At 40.4% G+C, this 24,555-nt stretch overlaps 1 protein-coding gene across 5 annotated transcripts in view; it reads right to left on the reverse strand.

Annotated features, from left to right (window-relative positions):
- The window catches only part of MARK3 (microtubule affinity regulating kinase 3), a 71,061-nt gene that overhangs the window by 23,306 nt on the left and 23,200 nt on the right, over positions 1 to 24,555 (reverse strand). For all 5 annotated transcript variants that reach the window (XM_033139105.1, XM_033139122.1, XM_033139096.1 and 2 more), the window contains 10 exons: positions 21,895 to 21,943; positions 16,857 to 16,922; positions 12,864 to 12,934; positions 11,342 to 11,398; positions 9,389 to 9,625; positions 9,150 to 9,269; positions 6,488 to 6,587; positions 6,149 to 6,261; positions 4,196 to 4,349; positions 428 to 645 (listed from right to left, as the gene is read on the reverse strand). In XM_033139105.1, coding sequence (XP_032994996.1) covers positions 428 to 645; positions 4,196 to 4,349; positions 6,149 to 6,261; positions 6,488 to 6,587; positions 9,150 to 9,269; positions 9,389 to 9,625; positions 11,342 to 11,398; positions 12,864 to 12,934; positions 16,857 to 16,922; positions 21,895 to 21,943 — 1,185 coding nt within the window. The remainder of the gene's footprint in view (positions 1 to 427; positions 646 to 4,195; positions 4,350 to 6,148; positions 6,262 to 6,487; positions 6,588 to 9,149; positions 9,270 to 9,388; positions 9,626 to 11,341; positions 11,399 to 12,863; positions 12,935 to 16,856; positions 16,923 to 21,894; positions 21,944 to 24,555) is intronic.

Below are 24,555 nucleotides of genomic sequence, written 5' to 3' on the forward strand. Positions count from 1 at the left end.
AAAAATTAAAAAAAATACATTGCTCACTTCCCTCCATGGTGAGGTCGCAAGGCAAGGGAATGTGCAAGCTAGAAGCCTGATTCCAGTCTCTCCAAAGGTACAATTCTGAGGGCAAAATATGTGAGCTACCAGGCCTCTCCATTTCATGCACGAGGCCATTTCAGGCAAGGCGCAACCACTCGTCCCACACCTGACATCAAGTGCGAGGCAGGTAAGGGTGGGGCTAGGCCAAAAGGCACTTTGCAAAGCCCGTTGTGCAGTGCTTCCAAAATGCTCAATGAACAGTTGATGGTTGGAAACCTTGTAAATTAGCTATGCCATAAACTACTTCTGATACATTAAGCCTAAGAGATAACTAAGAGAAAGATGTGCATGCAAACAAGCTCTTCATGGTTTGTTTTTTTTTTTTTTAAATCCCATGACTTACATTGGGTGCAGCAGAGCTTCTCTTACGCTCAGGAATATCAGCCTTATTTGGATTGCTGGCATTCCCAAGCATAGGGCTAGCAGGAGCAACCCCTCTTCCTCCAGTAGTGCTGCTGCTGGATTTCCGAGACTGGATACCTTCTTCTTTGAGGTCACTGTCTGTAGTGCTAGTTTGACTTCTTTTGGGATATGCCACTACTGGAGGAACAGATGGACCAGCTGAAAAAAACACAGAGAATTGATTAGACATTTTGATTCCAAGATATCTTAAGACAAAGTAGTAATTATATGTGTCCTTGATCCACCCATGAAAAAGAACAATGAAGCTCAATGGTGATGATCAAAAGTGTTTAACAGATACGGCTTTATACAACATTGACAGTATAAAGAGTAAAGAGAATGTGGGCTGCTCTTCAGACCTTTGCACAAGTAGTGCAAAGTCTGAAGAGGGTTTTAAAGTATGTTTGACTGATTACACATAGAAATTCTCCTGCGAGGAGGAGTTCTCATGTTTTCAGAAGAACGCCTGAATATGGCTGGAGAGACTATTAGTAGGTGGTTCTGCAGTCCAGATGCATGAGATTCAAGCCATAGTAAAGATCATATTCCCTTTGAGTGATCTGGCATTTAGCTTTTGGTGCCCTTGAATCCATCATTTTTCATTAGAGGCTCAAGTGGCCTTGAGGGCTCAGAGTGTCTTATACCAACTTATCTGGAGTTGGGTAACCTAGCTGCAATGATCCATGATTGGCGTTCAGATTGCTGTAGTGAGCTGAACACAGGGCTGGAAGTCCAGAAATTTCAGCTGGAGCAAAGTAAGGCAGAAAGTTTTAAATAGAAAGCAGTTGTTATAAACACATCTCATTGGTCTGTTCTGACCTGCACCGGCCTCAAGTTAGCTCCCAGGTCCAATTCATGATGCTGGTATTGAGTATAAAGTTCTATATGGCTTATATCAAATGGAACACCTCCTCTTGGATGTACCTATCCATACCCAAAGGTGATCTATGAAGGCCCTTCATTATGTGGTCCCCTCCACCTGAAGCTCAGAGGGTGTCTACAAGAGAGAAATCCCTCTAGGTATGCAATGCTCTTCCTAGAGAAGTTCATGTGTCACCAACAATGTTGTCCTTCTGGTGCCAAGTTAAGATTTTTTTTTTTTGTTCTCCTAGGCTTTTTAATATTTGATTTTGAGTCTCTGCATATGATGTTTTAGTACATTTGATGGCTGTTTTATTTCTGGTTCTCTTTGCTAGCCTTTAAAAAAGGTAAAGGACTTAAGTCCAGTCGCCAACGACTCTGGGGTTGCAGTGCTCATCTCACTTTGCTGGCTGAGGGAGCCGACGTCTGTCCGCAGATAGTTTTTCCAGGTCATGTGGCCAGCATGACTAAGCCGATTCTGGCAAAACCAGAGCAGCACATGGAAACGCCGTTTACCTTCCTGCCGGAGCGGTCCCTATTTATCTACATGCACTTCGACATGCTTTCGAACTGCTAGGTTGGAAGGAGCTGGGAACGAGCAATGGGAGCTCACCCCGTCACGGGGATTCGAACCGCCGACCTTCCAATTGGCAAGACCTAGACTCAGTGGTTTAGACCACAGCGCCACCCACGTCCACGTTGCTAGCCTTTATCTTTGCACTAAAATAAAAAGCTAAAACTTTAAATTTTTGCTTGCCTACTTCAAGGCAGACTCCATGAGAAAAAGCTGCCCCTTTTCAGGTTGCAGTTAAACTTTGCAGTGAATTCAGCTCAGTAGAAGGTTGCTTTTACTAGGTCATACAAGGCAAACGCCTGTGTGTTGCTGCTCTGCATAACTAGTAGACTTTGTTGAAGAGATGACAGCCGCTCAGGAGAGAGGAAATTCAAAGAAATACTGTTGAACACCCAGTCCCCCAAGTTCTTTTAAATACAGGCTGACCTAATAGTGTCAAAAAGAAAACAAAGACACACACACACACACACACACACACACACACACACAGAGCAGGACAGAAAAAGGGGCTTTTGTGCTTTTTCTAAGAAATTTCACAAGGTACTTAATTAAGTCTTCTCTAGAACAACTATGAATGCCAGGGGGTGTACTGGCAAAGCAAGCACATGTGATTAAGGAAAAGCAACCCATTAGCCAACCAAACCTGTAGTTGTGGGACATAAATATTTTTGCCAGAAAGCACTGGGCAATGTGGGGGAAATGAAAAGTCTAAAATGAATATTTCAACACTACATACTTAGGAGGAATTTAGCAAGTTTATTTTTGACACTCCACATTCCGATTTTTTGTCTGGAAGATTTACAAAATATTCCCTAAGTAGGTTTGTGGTTTGTAGATTACCACAAACTTTGGGTGTCATCTTTGCAACCAATGTACAATATAAAGCTAAGCATTCCAGAAAAACCTGCTGCAGCTGGCTAAAAGTAACTTATTAATGATAGGCTGCTATCAAGGTGAAGCGGCCTTCTATGTAAAAAACAAAACAAAAAAACCATACTGAAACCACCTAGTTAAATGTCTCAATGAAACTGATCCACATGGCAGAACAAAACAATGAACTTGTCTCTTCTGGAAGAAATTATTGCCTGCCAAAGAAATTTCTTGGTCAGTATAGCCAACAGAAACCAAACCTATGAGGAGTAACAGGGGCTCCTTTTTACCAGGACACTCAAAAAGTTAGTGAGAATTGGAGATGCTAGGAGGTCCTTAGAGCTCTTCAATTTGCTGGAAGGTGAGGGGAGGAAGGGTTTAAGTATTTCTGGGTGGGTCAAATCCTATACAAATACATCTGGATAAGTCCCACATATGAAGTTCCTGAAGTATCTGAAGAAAGCTCCTAGATATCTGAAATATATGTCTAACATCTCTTCATAGTTCTATGAAATATCTCTGTAAATACAATGTAAGGCATTTTCACTGATAGCCATTACTGGCAGGGGAAAGCTCTCTGAAGTGAAACTAGAGATGACATGGGCAATTGGGAGAGGACTAACACAGGGATCCCCAAATTTACCTAGCCTCGGGCCGGTTCCTCCAGCACCGATCACACAGCGGGCACACACGCACACGCACTCACTTTTTCCGGCACAGCACTGGAAATAGCTTGTGCGCATGCACACGGGCCTCCGCAGACCCGCAAGTGCACCAGAAATGAGGCTTGTGCATGTGCACAAGCTGTTTCCGGTGCCACACCAACCCAGAGATGGGCAGCTGCGCAGCGCTGGTAAAAGTGGGCGTTGGGGGCCGTCTAATTGGCTCGTGTGGGCCGTATCCGGCCCACGGACCTAAGTTTGGGGACCCCTGGACTAATAGCTTAACTTCTGAAAGAACCATCACTCTCTGTAACAACTGTAATTTCAATTTGCCATGAGTATTTGATCAAGTGGTGGTGGTATAACATGCACTAGCCAAAATATTTATCACAGTAGAACAGGACCATACCAAGTATCTAACTGGCTATCCTTCGTCTCGCTTTAGAATTTACACAGTGAGAATGTTTGAAACTGATTTATCTCAAAGCATTACCAATATCTGCAATAACAGCAGTTAGGGCATAGAATTGGTCTCTCAATACCAAATTAAAACTTCTCATGGTTCAGCATATGCTGAACTCTTCATCCTCAACACAATCTTTTCTTTAGCTTTTCAAGAAGCCTTCCCCAATCACAGGTCACCCAAGCTTGGGAAAGGCTGTTTTAGAGAGACTCTCTCAAAAGGTAGCTTGCAATGGTCTTTCTGCAGCAAGAGTTCCCAAATAATGAGAAGGCCGCTCACCATGGTCACTGTACCGTCGCTGCTTCTGGCTGGAAGATATACTTCTCTGCACTTTGTGATGGGGAGATTGTCCAGTACTGTTGTTGAGATCACTACTTGGCCTGACTTTCGCAAGCGAAAGGTTGCTGCTGGAACTTGAGTCGCTGGCATCCAACTGAATAGAAGCAGACAGGGGGAAAGTTTGCATTATTAGTTCTGTGGCCCCAAACATAACAAAGGGATTTATAAAGGGAGCTTGAAATCCAACACTCCCTTGTGACTACAGGGCAAAGCACAACCAAAAGTTACCTGCTTTGTGGATTTGAATGGGAAGATGAGTGAGCTGAGGAAATTAGTCAACACATGAGAGGGAAGAGCTAGAGGCATAAGCAAACAGATTCTTTTAGAACTTCTCATAACTGGAGGCAACTGACCATTCCCTTCCCATGAAGCATAGGGGGCAGCATCTTAGCGGCAGCTATGAGAACTGTGTGCATCTCAGGTGTCTCAGGCTAACCTCCTAGCAACTCCCATTAAAGAATTTCAAGAGCATGGCTAGGAAATTCCTCTCCTTGACACCCTGGAGAGATGCTGCACTTAGGGGTTGACAGCAATGAAACATGTTGACCACTGGTCTCATTCAGAAGAAAGCAGCTCTCTGTATAACTAGTCAACCTGACATTCTTCAGTTTGCTAATTCACCAAGAGAAACAAAATAAAAAGGTTTAAAAAATAGGGTTGGTTTTCAGAACTTGGGCACCATGTTTCCGCTGTACTGAAGAACAAGGCATAGTATGTGGCAGTGCTTTAGCCTGAAAGCCTTTTGGCTAAGATCAAGTGTGATGTACTGCATTTTTCTCAAACCGGCAAAAACTTTTATCAATAAAAGGATGCTTCCAAAGAACCGTCTGTCAGAGTGCTTTGTCTTGCAGCCCAGTCACCACTAAACAAAATATTGCAAGTCATGCACATTACTCACTTAAATGACGTGTAACTTTCAACTGGCCATAACAGCATGAACGCCAATAAGGAGCATGTGTCATTTATTGCCTTCACTTACACAAGTCTACAAGTCACGTTAACTAAAAGATTACTATAGTGGTTACCCTGTGGCAACAACTCTTTTCAAACCTAAGAATCCAAGAGCAATAAATTGAAGTAAATACAATTTGCGTAAGCCTGGAAAGCACCTCACAGGAGATATGCTAAAACATGGAGCAGAAATATTTTAAATATATTCACTGCCTCTAATCTAAGTTGACAATGCAGCTTGCTGAATCTGGTCCCGGTCACTCTAGGCCCAAGAGCAGACTGTATGTATTATTGGAAGTCTGAACATTTCCTTCCACAGACACTGCAATTATCTTCAGTTTGCCAGCAACATGCTTGATGGGAGTTCCATAAATTCGGAGGACCCACACTTGTGGTGCAAGTCTAAGAGTTGCCCTAACCTTGCCAAACCTAGGGGCGAGAAGTTCTTGTTCAACCAGGTTCTAGGTCAGTCTTAAAATAGAACGGAAGCATTAAGAGTGGTCCTGGGTCAAATTAATATTATTAATTCTTTAATAGAAGAATGGGGAAATATTAAGCACCTGGCAGCTTGATGAGAGAGGTAAGATGACTGCAAGAGTCAATAATAAGCTACCTCATGTATATCAAGATGCTTGAAGAGCCAAACCAGGTTTTTTCTTTACATCTAGGTCTGTGGGCTAAATGTGGACATCATAATAAACCATGGTTTACTGTGATGGGAGTGAGCCACAATAAGCCTCAGATGCTTGCTCCTCTCATCCTCCAGTGCAGCTGCAAGGAGATTAGAAGCTTCTACGTCTGACTTCCTTGCATCTGTAATGAACGAAGAAAGGGGAAGGTGCAGGCTCAATGCTTGCTATTGACTCATTCCCAACATGATAGAGCACTGGTTATCATGAGGTACAAGCCAGTTCTCAGCCATGGTTTGAGCATTTTACTCACCTCTGATGATTTTCTCCCCAGTAGCAAGTATGTAGCAGTGATTTCATCGTATTTCATTTTACTAAGAGATTCCTGTATTTCTTCTTGAGAATATCCCATTCCAACCATAATGTCTAGAATAAATTAAAAGTTTTCTTAAATATACAATGTTTTACTATCATGAGTAGTCATACAAAACTACTACTTAATAATGGAACAAATTTAACACCTTGCTATGGGAGGCAATGTTAGCCAAGAACTAAATTTGAGCATTTAAGCAAGCAATAAGGTGCTGAGCCACAATCCACGCCATTTGTCATTATTAAGTATGTATGCTGGTGATCTTCATCCTCTGCTTACCTATTCTCTTCTGGTCCGAGATGTCTAGCTCTGGTTCAACAAAAGGCTTAAGTTCATCATCCTCGTGCCCTGCATTGATCCATCTGTCCTTCATAATTTGCTGCAAAGATAGGTTTGCCATGAGTATTACCAGTAACAAAGATCTGTAGTCAAGGCCAAAGCTTAAGATTTTTGAGCTGCTTAAAGGTAAAGGTACCCCTGACCGTTAGGTCCAGTCACGGACGATTCATCTCGCTCTATAGGACAAGGGAACCAGAGTTTGTCCGAAGACAGCTTCCGGGTCATGTGGCCAGTATGACTAAGCCGCTTCTGGCGAACCAGAGCAGCACACGGAATCACCGTTCACCTTCCCGCTGGAGCGGTACCTATTTATCTACTTGCACTTTGACGTACTTTTGAACTGCTAGGTTGGCAGGAGCTGGGACCAAACAACGAGAGCTCACCCTGTCGCGGGGATTTGAACCACCAACCTTCTGATCGGGAAGCCCTAGGCTCTGTGGTTTAGACCACAGCGCCACCCGCATCCTGGCCTTTGAGCTGCTTAAGTGAAGGCAAATAAACTACCTTGTATGAAGAAGACACCTGCCTTTTCCATCCCTTATTTACTCTGCCTCTACCAAAGGGAGGGAGGTTTGTTTGTTAAAACCCCTATAATTTCTCTCATATTGAGACACTATAGGGACAACACCCCCACTTTATGGTTGTGTTGACTGAGTATAGTGATGCTTGGTGCTGTTCAGGATAACTGTGTTGAAGAGCTGGTAGGTTAAATCTGACTACTTCATGGGTAGGAGCTGGTGACTGATAACCATGGAGAGAGCTTGATTGTGGATGAGTGTTTGGGTGAAAAGTGTGAGGTTTTATTGGGGCTGGTGGAGTCCTGGATTAAGTTTGGTTTTAGCCTCATGGTGTTAGGCTGTCAGTGGCCTAGTGTATATGTACTTGGGAGATTGTTAGGACTGGTACCCGTGAAGTCTGTATGCTGTGCCTGGGTGACACTGTAAGTGGATGTGTATGTACAGGTTGACTGAGGAACAGGTGTGCTAGCAGATGTGGAATTCATGTGGATATTGAGTGGAATCCGGTGTTACAGACTTTGATGTTTCATATACTGCATTTTGTTTTTACTAGGTTTGTACTCAAATGTAGCACTACAGTGACCAATGCAAAGATTTCACCTTGCGCAATGGAAGGTGCTCCGCTCCCTCTGAACATGCCTAAATCTGTTCTGGGGGTTGCTCCAACCCCCCCCCCCCGGAGAAGAGTTGGGAACAACACAGGATGCATGTGTACGGTGGCAGGAGAGGCCACAGAAGTGCTCTTGCATTAGAGCAAGAATTTAGTTGAATACTGGCCAACATTTCACGTTTCTTTTTTTTTTCTTTTTTAAAAATTCATTTGAAAACTGATAATTTTTTTCTGATGAAGAGCAGTATGCAAAAACATGATTTTTTTTTAAATATAAAGATAACTAAGCGAATAACAAGTGCTGTGTAAGCTGTCCTATTTGCTGTCAGCCTGGGTAAAAACAACTCTAGAGGACATCTGAGGATGGAGGGGAGTGCTCCATTGGGATCAGGACTAGGAAGAATGCTCAAAAAAATTAAAATGTAAAAAATGTTTAACAAAAGAAGCCATAGATGAGAAAACACACACTCTAAAGGGAGTAACATGTTTAAGGCGTTTCTATACCTAATACTGAATATTACTAACTTACCAGTAATACAGCCCGTACTAAACTGTTCTTCATCTTAATAACCTGGCTTTAAAGGATATGGCTTTTATTCAACCACTTGATATGATGCTTTGTATGTGAGTCACCATGGGTGGACTATGCCCCCAAAGGTGGCATATAAATACTTTAATGAATAAAGTTTATTTTCTCAAATATAAATATATGTATATACAATTTTGGTAATAAAAGGCAGCATCAGAAATCCCAGAATGAGGTTGGTAGCCAAAACGTCAGTTCATAAAGGGTGTACTGACACCGATGTACGTTTCATGATCTGCCAACGTTAGGTAGGTCTAATGAAAGAGAGCTAGTTGGATTTAAGTCCTGCTTAACGTGAAGAATGTCCTCTAGGTGGAGCACCGCACCTCCATAACAATCACAGCAGCCTCAAGCTGCACCAAGAGGAGAGAGAGATCATGAGTCATTACAATATCCTGATTTCTATCCAACTGAAGAGTAGCATGACGTGCTTCTTCAGTACAATACAATGGGATGATGCTACGAACACTTCCATTTAGACCAATGGCAATGTTGAGGTAGCTATTGTGTGTGGGTTTGAGCAAGTCACTGTATGACCACCGCAGATGAGGCTTAATGCACTTGCAATGAAATATTCCACAAGGTAATGGCACCATTTCCCTGAAATTCCAAAATGTACCGTTCTTTCATCCGGGGGAAACCATTAGAGAGGACCAAGAGTAAACAAGTAATCTGTAAAAGGCATAACTATCCCTATTATGTCCCTCGCAAACCCCTAATTGTACACTGCTTAGAAATTACTGTATAAAGTGGCATATAATTTTATTTTTAAAAAAGGCCAAAATTACCTGGATGCACAAGTAATTTTAAAATTCAAAATGTGTAAATTCCTTTCAATGAAACAGGAGGGGAGAAACAATATTATAATGGTGAGGAAGATAATACTACCTCAAGAGTGCCTCTTTTAGTTGGGTTTAGCACCAGGAAACGTTTCAGTAGGTTTTCACAGTCCGTTGACATGTAGAATGGAATCCTGTATTTCCCTCTCAGCACTCTTTCTCTCAGTTCCTTTAAACAAGCACCAAATAGAAAATTACAGGTGTGCTATTAAGCACTGCCATAAATAAATGACAGTACAGGAACTCCCCATCCTCCTCCCACCCTTTAAGCATAAATTAGGTGCGTACCTTTAGATTCTGCCCATCAAAAGGCAGAGAACCGCTCACAAGAGTGTAAAGAATGACACCTAAGCTCCAAACATCTACTTCAGGTCCATCATACTTCTTGCCTTGGAAGAGTTCCGGAGCAGCATATGGAGGACTGCCACAAAATGTGTCCAGTTTATTTCCAACTGTAAACTCATTGCTAAAACCAAAATCGGCTATTTTAATGTTCATGTCTGCATCAAGCAACAGATTTTCAGCCTGGAGGGGAACAATAGAGTAAGACGTGAGATTTCCCTCCCTGGAAATGAACAGTTTCTTCTAGTCCAAGTCCTTCAAGATCCAATTCATATAGTTGGGCATATTAGCATGTGTCTTAAAGAGTTTGCTGATTTGCTCACTTAATTAAGTACAGCCAGCTTTTCAGAAGAGACTTTAAAAAAAATGTTTTGTTTATATCAGATCCTTCTCTTTAGTAAGGAACCCGGTTTATTGTAATAGAGTAAGCAGAGCTCTTTTTCTTTTTTTAAGTAGAAAATTCACAGTGAGTTATACAAAATTGTTATGGACAATTTTAGGTATATGTTTGGCAGTGGGGAGGAAACAAAATGTGTAGGGCAGACAGAAGTGATGGAAGCATTTGGCAGTGAGAGATTAAGTGAAACAGCCAAGGCAGCTTTTGAAAAGGAGCCTTTGAGAAAGGGAAGGGGAGCCACGAGGGGCTACACTCATATATTTGATCAGTGCAGGTTCTGGTGGATTTGGGGAGCCTTTTAACAATTCAATTCAATTCAATTCAATTCAATTCAATCCAATCCAATCCAATCCAATCCAATCCAATCAGGAATTTGGTTAAATTGGTTGGAAGTGGCACCTGTCCTCCCTAATTTTGATCAATCTGTGATAATTTTGATTAGTATTTAGATTTGTATCATTGGGTATGTTTTATTAGTTTTCCTTGCAAACTGTTCTTGGGATTGATTTTAATGGGAAGTGGGTTCAAACTGGTTCAAATATACAAATAAACTGATTTTGTGATACACCAAGAACTGGTGCAAGCCACAAAGAAGATGGAGCTGCGAACCAAGAGAAGTAAGCAACTAAAATAATCCCATGAAATGGGGGTTCATCTCAGGGTGGTTCACAACATAAAATCACAATATAAAATACAGAATAAAAATTTAAAAGGCAACCCAATAATCCCCCCCTTCCACAACACATTTTAAAAGGGTATTAGATGTCAATCAGTCAAAGGCCAGGGAGAAGAGGAATGTTTTGGCCTGACATCTGATACATAATGAAGGTGCCAGGCAAGCCTCCCTGGGGAGAGCATTCCACAAGCAGGGAGCTACTGCAGAAAAGGCCTCTTCTCGTGCTGCCACTCTCCGGACCTCTCATGGAGGAGGCACATAAAGAAGGGACTCAGAGGATGATCTCAGGGTCTGGGTAAGTTCATATGGAGAGAGGCGGTCCTTGCAGTCCTGAGTCATTTTATGTCATTTTAAATGTGTTTCTGGCAGGAAGGTTATTGATTTGTTTTTTGTTTATATTATGTATTTTGTGTTCTCATTTTGCATTTTTTTGTCATGAACCGCCCTGTGATCTTCAGAAGAAGGGCAGTGTACAAATTTAATAAATAATAATAACAATTCTCTCTTTCACCATGACCCAGGCAAACCTGAAAGTGAGAACTGAGCTAACAAAATCTGTACTTACAGCAGAGTCTATTTACTACCAGAAATCATTTCTACTTCTCAAACTATTACCCTCAGCCTCAATAATTTGCCAGCCTGCAGTGACTAACATGGTAGGTATTTTACTCTTCACATGCCAACTAGTAGTCAAAATTCATCACAGAAATTCATCCTTTACTTTTCCAGTAAAGAACAAGGAAAACTGGTATTAATCTAGGAACAGAACAGAGTATAAAAATATTTAATAAAGATCAAATACAAAATCTTGCATTTCTCTTCTTACCTTGAGATCTCTATGAACAATATGCTTTTGGTGGCAATACTGCACTGCAGATACTATCTGGATAGAAAACAGGCTCAATTATATAGTGACATATATCAAACAAACAGTATTGCAATAATAGGTTTTAGTAGGAGTTGCTAAAATTGGGAAGCAATTATAAAGTCAATATAATGCCCATTATGAGTAACAAAATTACCAAAAGCTCCAAGCCTAAGCACACTTAATTGTGGGTAACTCTTACTGAAATCAATAAGAATTATTCAAAAAAGTGCATTTAGGATAAGAGTCAAAGTGACAATTGAAGGCAAGCCTATTACTTACTTAGGCTACTGTTACCCTTCAAGCAGATTGTTATGGTTTCTCTGTATGGTAAACAAGATTAACAGTCAGTCAGACAGTATGCGACAAGTTATAGACATCTTATAAGTGATGCTTATGAAAATCCCTAAGATTTTTCCAGCTCTCACTGTTGACTCAAAACATGGCATTCCCTATTGCTTATCCGCAGCACTCAATTATCGCCCATTTCCATCCATATGCCAAAACTCCGCTATGCAACTTTAAGATATTATAAGAGTGCCGCCAGACACAAACAGAATGAAAGGTAAATTTCACCAAGAAATTTCACTAAATCAGAAGCCTGTTCTTGACATCAGGGCTCAAAGCCCACATAATGACACAGACAGCCAACCTCACAAGAATCTCAAATCTCTTTAAGAAAAGGTTCATTTGTAACTGGAACAGGTATCTCTTCTGCTTCCAACTGTCTGAGTAACATCAAAAGTTAAGCTACTTTCCCTCTGCGCTTTCACAGCAGATGAACAGTGAGAATCACAACAGAGAATAGGAGCAGGGGGCGGATGGGAAAGAGGAACAGCAGACTTGCAGTTTGAAACAGGAGGAACTCAAATCAAGGACAAGCTGTTCTGCAGCCAATACTTGCTTTCTTTGAGCAGTTTCCAATTCATGACCCTTTATTCTACTGCAAACTTGTTATAAAAAATAATGGCTCACTTCAACATAACACCAAACCATGGCTTAGCACTACGTGAATTACCCTCGTTTTCATGTACCTACCCTCACAGAGTCTGATTAAATTGCATCCTTTTGTGCAAACCATAGTCTGTTGTTACATACTAGCTAGCAAACTATGGTTTGTGCTTGCCCTCGAAACCAAGATTGAGACTAAAGCTTAGCACCTCTATCTTAACACCTTTACTTGGAGTTTATCCTTATTGATTTCAACGGAACTCACTTCCCAGGAAGTGTGTGTGTCACAATAAAATAGTCAAGGGCTTCCTTTTCATACACACATTGAAAAATGTAGGAGCTACTTCCCTGTAGTGATAGATAATCCAATGTGGCTTCAGCATGAATGTGAAAGTATTCACTGATTGGGCCAATTTTGCTAGGATTTCCCAACATCAACACTCCCTCTAGGAGGGAGAGCAATCACTGATTGGGGAAAATGTTAATTTACTTAAAACGTTAAAAAGTCTAGTACAGAATAGTCCATACATACCTGTCTAAATTTAGCTCTTGCTTCCTTTTCCTTCATTCTTCCATGTGCAACTAGATAGTCAAACACCTCCCCTGTAATTGAGATATGTGAATGGTGAAATCTTTTGAGCATTTAAGTAATAACTAATTTATTTCCGACCTTGACAACTGGATTTCCACGTTCTGGAGAATTCAAAAGCCTGCCATATTTTTGTGACTTTTAGGCTGGCCCTAATGACAATATTACCCAACTGTGAACAACAGAACCTTAATAGCAGCAGCGGTTTATGAGAGGAAGCAAAACATACAAGAATTTGGAAAAATGAATTTGGTGCGTGCATGAACACATGATATATGCAAATTACAAGATTAACATAGCTGCCAAGTTTTGAAATTTTAATCAAGTAGTCAACAGAGAAGCATGTGTTTTTACAGGGAAGAAAAATATTATCTTATTAAAATCTTGTTTGACAGGGAGGGCTTCCTTACTGCTTGATGATTTGTAGGAACAAACATATAATAAATATTATTACTTTCAGAAAGAATTTTTTAAAAGCTTTCATCAGTGACACACAACCATCACACATTCTATTTCTAAGGCTTTTAATTAATGAAACCAGTCAGAGGAACCAATTAAAAATACATGCTAAAAGACTACAGTCACAGTACACAGTAAGTGATTCATTCCGAATCAAGACAACCAAGGCAGGAAATTCTCAGACAGTGATATTAGATGTAGCCCCTGACAACTCACCCTGCAGGCTTGTCTTTCAGCATCTCGACAGAATGATTTTAGCTCTTTTGCAATAGTGACATGGCATGGGAATTAGATATAACACTACAGTGATTCCATCCACACCCCTATAATGCTCATGGAATATATAACTCTGTGCTAGCATTTCAATCTCTTCATGAGATTTAAATGGGTATAATCAAAACAGTGTAAAATGGGGTGATGGTAGAAGTGGGAATTTGCTGTACTTTGGCATACAGACAACTGATAAGACCATTTGTGAATATGAGCCCTTACACAGATTCTATGCTCTACTGCTTACTTACTTACTTACTAAATAAATAATTGTATACCACAATTTATCCGAAAATCACAAGCAGTTCACAAACAAAAATCCAAAATGAAAACACAAGAATACATAATAAAACAAAAACAAACTAATAACTCCGACTCCCACACACATTTAAAAGGATACAGAAGTTGAATAGGCATGTTTCACCTGGTATATCTACATATCTATATCTGTGTGTGTGAGAGAGGGGGGGAGGGAGAGAGAGGGAGAGAAGGCACCAGGAGAGTATCCCACAAATATGTAGCCATTGCAGAAAAGGCCCCTTCTCATTTTGCCACTCTCCAGATCTCTCATGTGGTAGGCACACAAAGAGGGACCCTCCAATGATGATCACAAGATGATCTGGGTCAGTTCATTTGGGGAGAGGTGGACCTTGAGGTATTGTGGTCCTGAACCATTTAAGCCTTTATAGGTCAAAACAAGCACTTTGAATTGAGCCCAGAAACCAATTGGCAGCCAGGCCAGTATAGGTGTGATATGCTCAAACCACCTTGCCCCTGTGAGCAACCTGGCCACCAAATTCTGCACCAGCTGAAGTTTCTGAATCTTCAGAGGCAGCCCTATTTATACTGGATCGCAGTAATCTAACCTAGAGGTCAGCAGAGCAGAGACAACAGAGATTAGGCTATCCCTTTACAGGTAGGGGTGCAACTGGGCCACCAGCGGAGGCTGATGGAAGGCACTCTGCACCACTGAGGCTACTGGACCCTTAAGTGACAGCATAGGATCCTGGAGTACCCCCAAGCTGTGAACCCGCTCCTTCAGAGGGAGTGTAACCTGATCAAGAGCAGGCAGCATATGATTATTATTATTAATTTGATATTATAATAAATAATAGTACCATTTATACTCTGCTTATATCATCACATGATTCTATCATTTACACTCAGTTTTTGCATCATGTATCAAATAACTGTTTGTTCACAAATAATTCAGAACAAAATATGAAACAACCAACACAGCAAATGTAAAAACAATCGAATTTTAAAAACTGTAATCTCAGCATGACTAAAACAAAACTTAAGCAGAGCATTAAGCACTGAACGCCTTTTAAAATAGGTTTTCAAAACCCATTAGGCACGAGAAGAGAAGGGGCCTGATGGATCTCCCCCAGGCAGCAAAAATATTCCTCAGTTTTGGCACCATAACGAAGAACACACTCTTTCTCTCTCTTGTCCATCCTTCCTCCTCTAAAGCTGACCTCATGATTTACGCAGGTTCCTATACAGGCCAACCTTGGGATAATCTGTTCTCAGGTCATTAAATCTTTTAAAGGTCTGCAACAACACTTAAAGTTGAGCCCAGAAACAAGCATCAATGTAGCTGGTAAAAGATTGGAGGTATACCGTCTGATCTCATCAGTATTCTAGCAGCACATTTTGGACCAAGTGCAGTTTCTCCAATGGTTTTTAAAAGGTCTTTGGATTGCTTCATGCAATAAGATCTCACTATTTAGTCTAGTTCCATCAAACTGAGGGGGCAGCAGTTTGCACACCTATTCTCTACGTAATTCCTCTCCAGTGCCAAAGGTAAGTCAAAATTGCCTTAAAAAATTACAGAGATGGCATTAATCTGGCATGGGAAAGGCTAATAGTTCCACGTTTCCCTAGATGCCAGAAGGCCTGCTTTGAATCAACAGTGAAATGCTGCACAGAAGCTTTACTTGTTTTTTTCTCTGTTTTAGGGGGAGGGGAAAGAGAGAAACTCTATGTCAAGTTTCCTTAACTCACAACCCATTGAGCTAAATACAGCCCATCAGCCATAGCCCACCTCCCATTCTGCTGTGGCAAAAATAGTACACTTGTTAAGCACTTGGAAGGTCACAACATATGGCTAGAGGGCTGTGTTTGGCTCGGTAGGTCACATGTTGTGCAGCAGTGCTCTGCATTTTCTGTTCCCTTAAAACCTTTGTATTTTTCACCCGGTTGTTTTAAAGTGCTAGCCTCTACTTTACACTGATACATCCATCCAGGGAATAAAATGGGATCTGGGTTTGTTTTCCCTTTCATATTGTTTAATTATGAAACAGTGAAAGAAATGCTGAAAAAATATATATTGACATCAACATGTGTGCAGTTGGTGAAGTTAGCACTATGATCCATGTAGTTTTGCATATGTAGAGTATATTTTTGGAAAATGTATACCTTATGTTAAAAGAAAACTGATACATCAGCTTCAATGTGGAACACTTTGTGTTGCCTTATTTTGTACACCACTCTGAGGGCCTTCCAGCTTATAAAACATGTGTGTGTGTGTGTGTTCACACATTTAGACTGAGAAAAGCAAATCAATAGTACAAGTGTCCACTGAAGGTAAAGGTAAAGGGAACCTGACCGTTAGGTCCAGTCGCAGACAACTCTGGGGTTGCGAGCTCATCTTGCTCTATAGGCCGAGGGAGCTGGCATTTGTCCGCAGACAGCTTCCGGGTCTTGTGGCCAGCATGACTAAGCAGCTTCTGAAGAACCAGAGCGCACGGAAACGCCGTTTACCTTCCCGCTGGAGCAGTACCTATTTATCTACTAGCACTTTGACGTGCTTTCAAACTGCTAGGTTGGAAGGAGCAGGGACCGAACGACGGGAGCTCACCCTGTCACGGGGATTCGAACCGCCAACCTTCTGATCGGCAAGCCCTAGGCTCTGTGGTTTAACCCACAGCGCCATTCACGTCCCTTCCCACTGATGGTACAAGGCAACTAACCGGAATTTTTGGAGTCTGACCATCTGACTAACTTACTGCTTCAAGATAACAGCAAGGACAGTAAGCTCTTACTGAAGTCTGCAAATATTAACATGCTCTTACATTTATTATGTGGAGAGTATAAGTGGTGGTTTTGAAATGTTATTATTATTTTTTCCAACATAAACATTATATCTAGTTTATCACTTGATTTTTTAAAATCCTATTTGGTTTGAAATAGTTTTGTACTTACCTCCACTTGCATACTCCATGATTAAGTAGAGTGTTTTTTCGGTTTCAATTACCTCGAATAATTTAACTGGAAGAGACAAGAACTGATTTAGAGATTAACATCAGTCTTACCTATATAGACATTATTTGTTACTGGACTTCAGTTTTATTTACCATTTCAAATAATGACCTTAAACACTATGGGGAGGCAGGGTCAATACATATTTTTAATCTATTTTTTCCCTGCCAGGCACATGAACATTACACACTGGTGCCTTATAGACACTCAGGTCAAGTGTCTACCAAATATCCTTTTACTGGAACAGCTAAAGGCTGAATCTGCAAAACATGTTCTCTGCCACAATCTCTCCCCAAGCTGAAGCCCTGAGTCACAACCCTGAGAACTGTTTGCCTAGCGCTCCAATATACAACAAAGCTTTTGATTTCCCCCTTGAGCAACTCAGACCCCAAACCGCATGATAAGCCGCAACAGAAACATAGGGGGATTTTAAAGCAGTTTATAGTAAGGAATAAGTATTAAAATAGAAATACCAGAAGCAGCAATGAACATCAACCTAAGGGGAGCTCTCCGGACTGCTGCTGTAGGTATTTGCTATGTATTTGTTGATGCAGTACTAATTTTGCAGTATTGAGACCACTTACAAAATCAATGAAGCAGGTCCTCTAAGTGCTTTCAGGAAGTATCAATTGATTGTGTTTTAGAAAACTGACAAATCACATTTTTCCTAGGCACACACATCAAAAACTAATGCAGAAACATCCTTGGTTGTTCCCAGGATATTGCTTCTGAAAAGTTTACCAGAAAGTGCTCCTTGTTTCAAAGGACGCAATGTTTAGGGAAAGGGCTGCAGCTTGGCAATCACACATCTGTTTTCCATTCAGAAAGTCATTGTTTCAATCCCTGGCATCTCCAGGCAGTGCTGGGAGAGAGATTCCAGTTGGAGAGCCACTATCAGTCTGTGTACACAAATACCGGGCTAGATGGACCAATGGTTTGACTCAGTATAAAGCAGATTCTCATGTTCCTATGGTTGTGATAATCCAGCACTCAATTATGTAATAACGTAAAATAAGATAAGAGCTCGTTGTCGCTAGTATTTTAAAAATTAATTCCAATTGCCAATCATTTTCTTATGGAACATGAAGAACTATGAAGAAGCTCTCAGCTTCATAATACATGCATACATCATTATTCAATTATTCATGCTAGGGTATTATTTGTGCTTAAATCCTAAGTGGTGGGTATTTATAGATTGAGTTGGATGAAAAGTGCTCATCTAGCTGTTGGAAGAGATTTATGGGAATAAACTACATTGACTTTCAACGTTACAGTAGAGCCACTAATCACTTCCAAGTCCTATCCTGACATCTCCCTTTATAAATTAGCACTGTTATCTCTGGATTGCATTTATATCTATTAAAAATTCCCATGCTTATCAATCTGAAATTCCCTCTACAAACCTGATAATGCAGAAACTGAGAGTAAATTACACTGCATATTGTAAATGTCAAACCACTGTGTGGAGACTCAAGAATTAGCTTCAATCTTCTGTGTAACCACGCCGCAATGTGCACAGCTTAATTACTTCCTGCTTTGATCAACCATAGTTTGTCACTGACAACATTCAGACGTAACACTAAAACATAGTTTAGCATGACATGAACAAGACTAGCCTTCTTCCCCAGTCTCGTGTGTTCCCTATAATACTTCAAGAACTGCCTCTCCACATATGAACCAACCCAGACCAGGCAATCACAGTGAAGCTCTTCTTTGTGTGCTTCCTCCATGAGGTCCAGAGGGCCTTTCTGTGGTTGCTCCCCAATTGTTTAATGCTCGGCTCAGGGAGGCTCACTTGGCACCTTCATTAAATATCTTTAGATGCCAGGTGAAAATATTCCTCTTCTCCTAGACCAGGCACGTCCAACTTCTAAGAAACTGTGATCTACTCACAGTATAAAAATACTGGAAGTGATCTACCCATGGAAGGGGGGGGGGAGCCAAAGTTGTTGCGCTTTTCTTGGGGGGGGAGCCAAAGTTGTTGAGCTTTTCTTAGGGGAGGAGTCTAAGTTGTGGACCGTTTTTAGGGGGGTCATTTAGGGGGGAGAGCTGCAGATGTTTAGCTTTTTTTAGGGTGACTCGCTCACCTAAAACAACAACGCAGCAGAAATGACTACTTCCGTATCCAAACTCATCAGCAAAAGATAATTAAAGACTGCCCATTTGACACGATGGAGGAACAGAGCAAGGGCGGGGGAGGGCTGGGACTTTTCTCTTCCTCCGATCAACAGGGATCCTGCGATCAACCGAGATTATATGGGGTCTGATCTGTCAATCGCGGTCAACCGGTTGGACATCCCTGTCCTTTGGCAAATTAATCTATGGTATTTTAAACTGGGGGGCGGGGTAACTGTTTGTTTGTTATTATGGTATGCATTTTTGTGTTTTTATATTGTAAACCACCCTGTGATCCTCCTATGAAAGGCAGTATAGAAATTGAATTCATCATCATCATCATCCACTAGGAAGAGGATGACAGAAGCCTTTACTTTCCATTTCTTTTAAATGCCGTTTGATATGTTATCTGGAGCTGGGATCATGGTTTGTCACTAACTATAAGAAGTTTAATAAGAAAGGTCTATATCCCTTGTTCTGAAGAAGGAATACCGTACTTTGAAACTGACCAGAATTACTGATAAACCATGACACAAAGAAATCCCGTTTAAGGGAAACCAAATGTAAAAGCATTCAAGCTCCTCTTACTTGCTATGCAAGAGGAGAAACTAGATAGAGAAAGCCTGCAAGAAGGCCAAGCTCATTCACTTTGCGCTAAACTACCATTTCAATCCAACATCCAAATGCAGCCAATTATGTCTGAAAGTGGCAAATTATTGCAAACCAAGATGATCTGAAGGCGGCTGTCTATTTTTGTTTTTAATTAGATTTTTAATTAGTTGTCCCCTCACATACATACAAACATGTAAAGTCATAACAGCCATCTTGAGGAAATAAGCTAGCATTATATCTTATGTGAAGCATTTTAGAAAAGCTTTTCTTTTAAAAAATAGAACTCTTTCAAACTATTACAGTATAGTCCTAGAGGATTCCAAGTTTAATGTGATCAGTATTGACTGGACTTCAGATTTAATCTAAGAACAGTTATTTCCTGGCAGCTGACGATTAGCTTCCTCTTTATTTTCCTCTCCCTGATGAATAGGTGTCAAAGCTACAAAGCCTACCCAATGTACACAGCAGAATCTAAGCAATGTTAATTGGATGAGATCTTGGCTGCTTCTGAATGCTAGATGCAGGTAGCACAATTAAATTACTTTTGCAAAAGACATGTTTGCTTCAATTTTAGATACAGCATGTGAATGCGTTACTGGGTACTACATGAACTATAAATGCTAACAAGTTCCGATACTAGTTTTCTATACTGTATATTAAGTCTGAACTATGTATCAAGAATATTGCATAGGAATGGAATTCCCCCAGAAACCACACTTATAAATGGCAGTATCAATTACAACTTATTTTTACATTGAGCTTAATTTTAGGTTGACATGAATTTTCATAGTAAATGCGATAGAGGTATTGGGGATTATGTAGAAGCTGTCAGAGAAACCTGAGTCGACTGGAGATTTATAGTGCTGAGTCAGGGAATAGCTGAATCTCTTATTTAGGAGACATGGGATTTATTTTATAAGCTTAGAAACATGTTTGAGAAACAGCATGCATCTCTGTAAGCTCTGACTATCCCCATTCTCTTCAGGAAAAGCAAAAGGGAACACCAAAACTGAATGTATCTTTGAACCAATATACCCCTTAATACTACAAAATTAAGTAAAACATTGTAATTTAATGTTTCTCTTTACCATTCTCCAGAACAAGACATCTAGAACATCAACTGGACTTGGTATGTTGCCCAGAAATTTCCTCTGAGAGGAAGTTGCTGGACTTATTGTGCCCAAATATGTGGCAATGGATAGGTATTAATATAGGACAGGCTGGCTAGTAACCATGCAAACAACTGCCTCTATTTCTTGAGTTATCAAGAACCAACTTGTTATTCAAGCTCTCTGCTTATGGTACACTATATCCTGAGGGTTCATATGATGAATACATTATTTTGCCTAGCAGCAAGGGAGAGGCATTCAATGAAGGCAAGTTTAAGCAACAAGTGATGGGCTTTATTGTTGCACATCAATTTATGACTTCTGTAGAAAGCAACAAGCAAATAAACTAGATAAATACTATACAGATGTTGTTGTGATCAAGTCCATCTTGCCAGCAGGGTTTTTGTGTGTTTGTGTGTCCCCCTTTTTTTTAATTGGACATGATGAGTTTCTTGCACAACTTTGTGGAAAGGTGGGATTTGCAAAAGCAGTTTGAATGCGGCACAGGGGACAGCCACTGAAATCTTGTATTGTGTACAAAAGCCCCATAGGCTCCAGAGCCATAACATATTTTTTTAATAACTAAAAAAAACATAATTTCAGTTGGAGGACACTGAAATATAAATTTAGAGCAACACCTCCGTGACTGACACACACGTGTATGGAATAATAGAAACAGAAGCCTTCACGCATTTTATGCACATGGGGTAACGTGTAAGTTTAAAACATACAAAGCCAGTTAAGTTCACTAAAGCAAAAACATGAACCCCGTCAAAAATTACTGGGATAATGGAGAACCTTCACATTCTCTCTATCTCTGAGAGATGCATCAAAACAAGCAGAGCTGTACTGAGACAGGGGGGCAGCAGCTTCCTCCATCCTCTGCCTACCCCCCAATATATTCTTCAGCCAGTCCCCCATCCTTCAGAGCTAAATTTTGTGAGCGAGCAGGTCACAGCATCAGAGAGGAGAGGTTTCTGTTCCACTAGCACACATCCCTTACGCTACTGGAACGGGAGCATTGGATACCACTCATATTTTATAAACACACACATACATTAGCCAATTAACTAATGAACATATATTTATATAGTTATTCCCACTTCTCAGCCCTCAATAGTAAAAGCCTTTAACACATGCCTTACCTATATTGGGATGATTTAAAATCTTCATTATCCTCACTTCCCTGAATAGCTGGAACACAGAGGGGAAAATACAATCATTTATGATTTTAAAAAAAATCACCAGCCGTTTCTTTTTATTTTAAAGGGGGTATTATCATATTTTAGGAACTTGTAAATGGGTTCTTATATCTGAAAAAGGTTTAAAAGAAACACCCCAGCAAAAAGCAAGCCACACATATTGGGAAACAAGGCTGTAACAAGCTGATGCTAAAGAGATTTCAGAAGGACATTCAAGCTTCTTTGCATGTATTCTTAATCTGAACTCTAGAAATACTTTAGTGCTCCAAGTGCCAAAGGATGAACATTCCAGGAATAATTATACAGTTTGATATGTGGCTGGAATCTGTCCAGTTCTGAGTCAAAATAAAATGTTTACCTCAAAAGGTTTCACAATGATTTTTGTCACTCTGCCAACAAGCTAGCACAAGTATCTAATAAGAATAGTGGGAAGATGCAAAGGAGAAATTTCATTGCTGTATGCTTTCCTAGTGGTGAAATCCAAGGCACAAGGTACAGAAGAATGGCCCTGTTTGCAGTGCTCAAATGAGACTGTATGATCTGTGTATGTCTGAATAAAACCCACAGGTCTTCCTAATTAATTAACACAACTCCCAAAAATTTAGTTGCTTATGCTCTAAACAAGGGCTGTGCAATTCCTTCCCACAAATACTGTTTAAAAAAAAAAGGTTGTAATAAAACCTCTCGGAACACTACAGATTTAACAGTGTAGCTCAAGACCTCTAACAGTAATCTGCTTTTTCATACTGCAATATAAACAAAAAGCAATCATAAGAGTTGGCAGCGGATTAAGTCAAATGTCAGCTGTATTGGGCATTTCCTGGGATACCTGGCAGCTGTAAGGGATTTAAAATATATATACTATATTAAAACTTCTCTTTTTAAAAGTCTGAGATAACATTGAATAAAAATTCCCAAATTCCTCATGGATATTTATTGGGAGGTTATGTATATATTTAGCAAATTGTTAAATCTATTCCTGAGACTGATGGTAGCCAATCACTCAGAGGGCAACATCACAAAAGGATTCCTAAACTCCTTTGGGGTTTAAAATTATATCGAGGAGGAGGGGAAAACTCTGGTCCTCTTAAGTTTCCAGATATGCCTACACAGAAGAAAAAGTGGGACCTACAAAAAAAGAAGAAGCAGTTTAGCCATCTGTCGTTCTTTTCTTTTCTTTTCTTTGTGTATAAAAGTCTATTGTTGCATTATGTTGCTAGGCTATTTGCCTTCTACTAAATGCACATTCATTAATTTGCAAATTTGAATCCAAGTTTAAATATTTTTAGTTCTTGCCTCACAAACAATGCAATTTCCATTGAAGCATTGACAAATAAAGTACAGTCATACCTTGGGTTACGTACACTTCTGGTTGCATACTTTTTGGGTTATGAACTCCCGTAACCCGGAAGTGTAATCCGCCGCATGCGCAATCCGTGCATGCGCAGAAGCGTTCTGTGCACTTTGCACATGCGCAAAGCGCGTTTTTCGGGTTACATACGTTTTAGGTTACGTACAGCGACCCAGAACCAATTAAGTACATAATCCGAGGTACGACTGTACATGATAGACAGAACATATAATTTGGAGGGTGTGGGTGTCCAGCTTTTGAAGGCTCCCCTAGAATGAAAAGTCTGGTTCCTAGGAAGTGCAGTAATCTTGCAATTCTCTGCAAACGAGTGTTCTGCTCTCACATCCTTTCAAGAAACCCAGGATTCTAGATGGTTGGTACTCTCAGGCATTTTCTTGATTATTTTCTAAAAGCTGCCCTTAATGCTAAAGGAGGGAGAGCAATCAAGTGGTTTTGTATTAAACCAACGACTCTCCTTAGAGATATATTAGGGCATTGCTAGAATAGTATGGTGGAAAAATATGGTGAGTCAGCATACAAACTACAAAACTATAAAAAGCTGTATGCAAAGCAGCATAATTTTATAGTCTGAAAGTCTAGCAACAATCCAGGTTACCACGAACAGCTGAAAGGAAGCAGGGAAAAGTGTACAATCTCCAAGAGAGAAACCATGGGGAGGTTGGAGTAGTAAGTCCTCCCCACTTTTCACCTGAAAGCCATACCCAGGTTGCTTTCCCCAGTAAAGATTCCTGACTTGGGCTTGCAGCATTAAAAAAAAAAATCCAATTGGATTGAGAAGGGCTGCAGGGAGGGAAGGGGATAGGTTAAGCCCCAACTCCATCTTGCTGCTTTTTAGTTTTTCCACAGGAGTTGGGTTCCCAGACTTGAATCTGTCATTCACTTTGTATCTGTATTGGTACTATTTTAACTGGTTTTATTATATGTGGAACTGTTTTTAAAATGTTTGTATTGTTTCTACATGGAAATGTTTTAAGTTGCTTTTAGACTTGTTTTATGGTAACAACTGTTTTATAATTGCATATTCCACAGTTGTAAACTGCCCTGAAACATGGTGCAAGGCAGGAAAGACGTCTAGTAAAATAAATAAACAAATGTGCAGCTCCAGTCTAAGAAAGTGCATCCCAGTAAATGCTTAATGTTTAATACATTTTGCCCATAAGACAAAACAGCAGAAGAAACAGAGGCTCTTGTTCAGTTTATACAGCAGTTTGGAGTACCAGAATAAGGAAATA

The sequence above is a fragment of the Lacerta agilis genome, chromosome 1 (genome assembly GCF_009819535.1).
Source record: "Lacerta agilis isolate rLacAgi1 chromosome 1, rLacAgi1.pri, whole genome shotgun sequence".
Classification (NCBI taxonomy): domain Eukaryota; kingdom Metazoa; phylum Chordata; class Lepidosauria; order Squamata; family Lacertidae; genus Lacerta; species Lacerta agilis.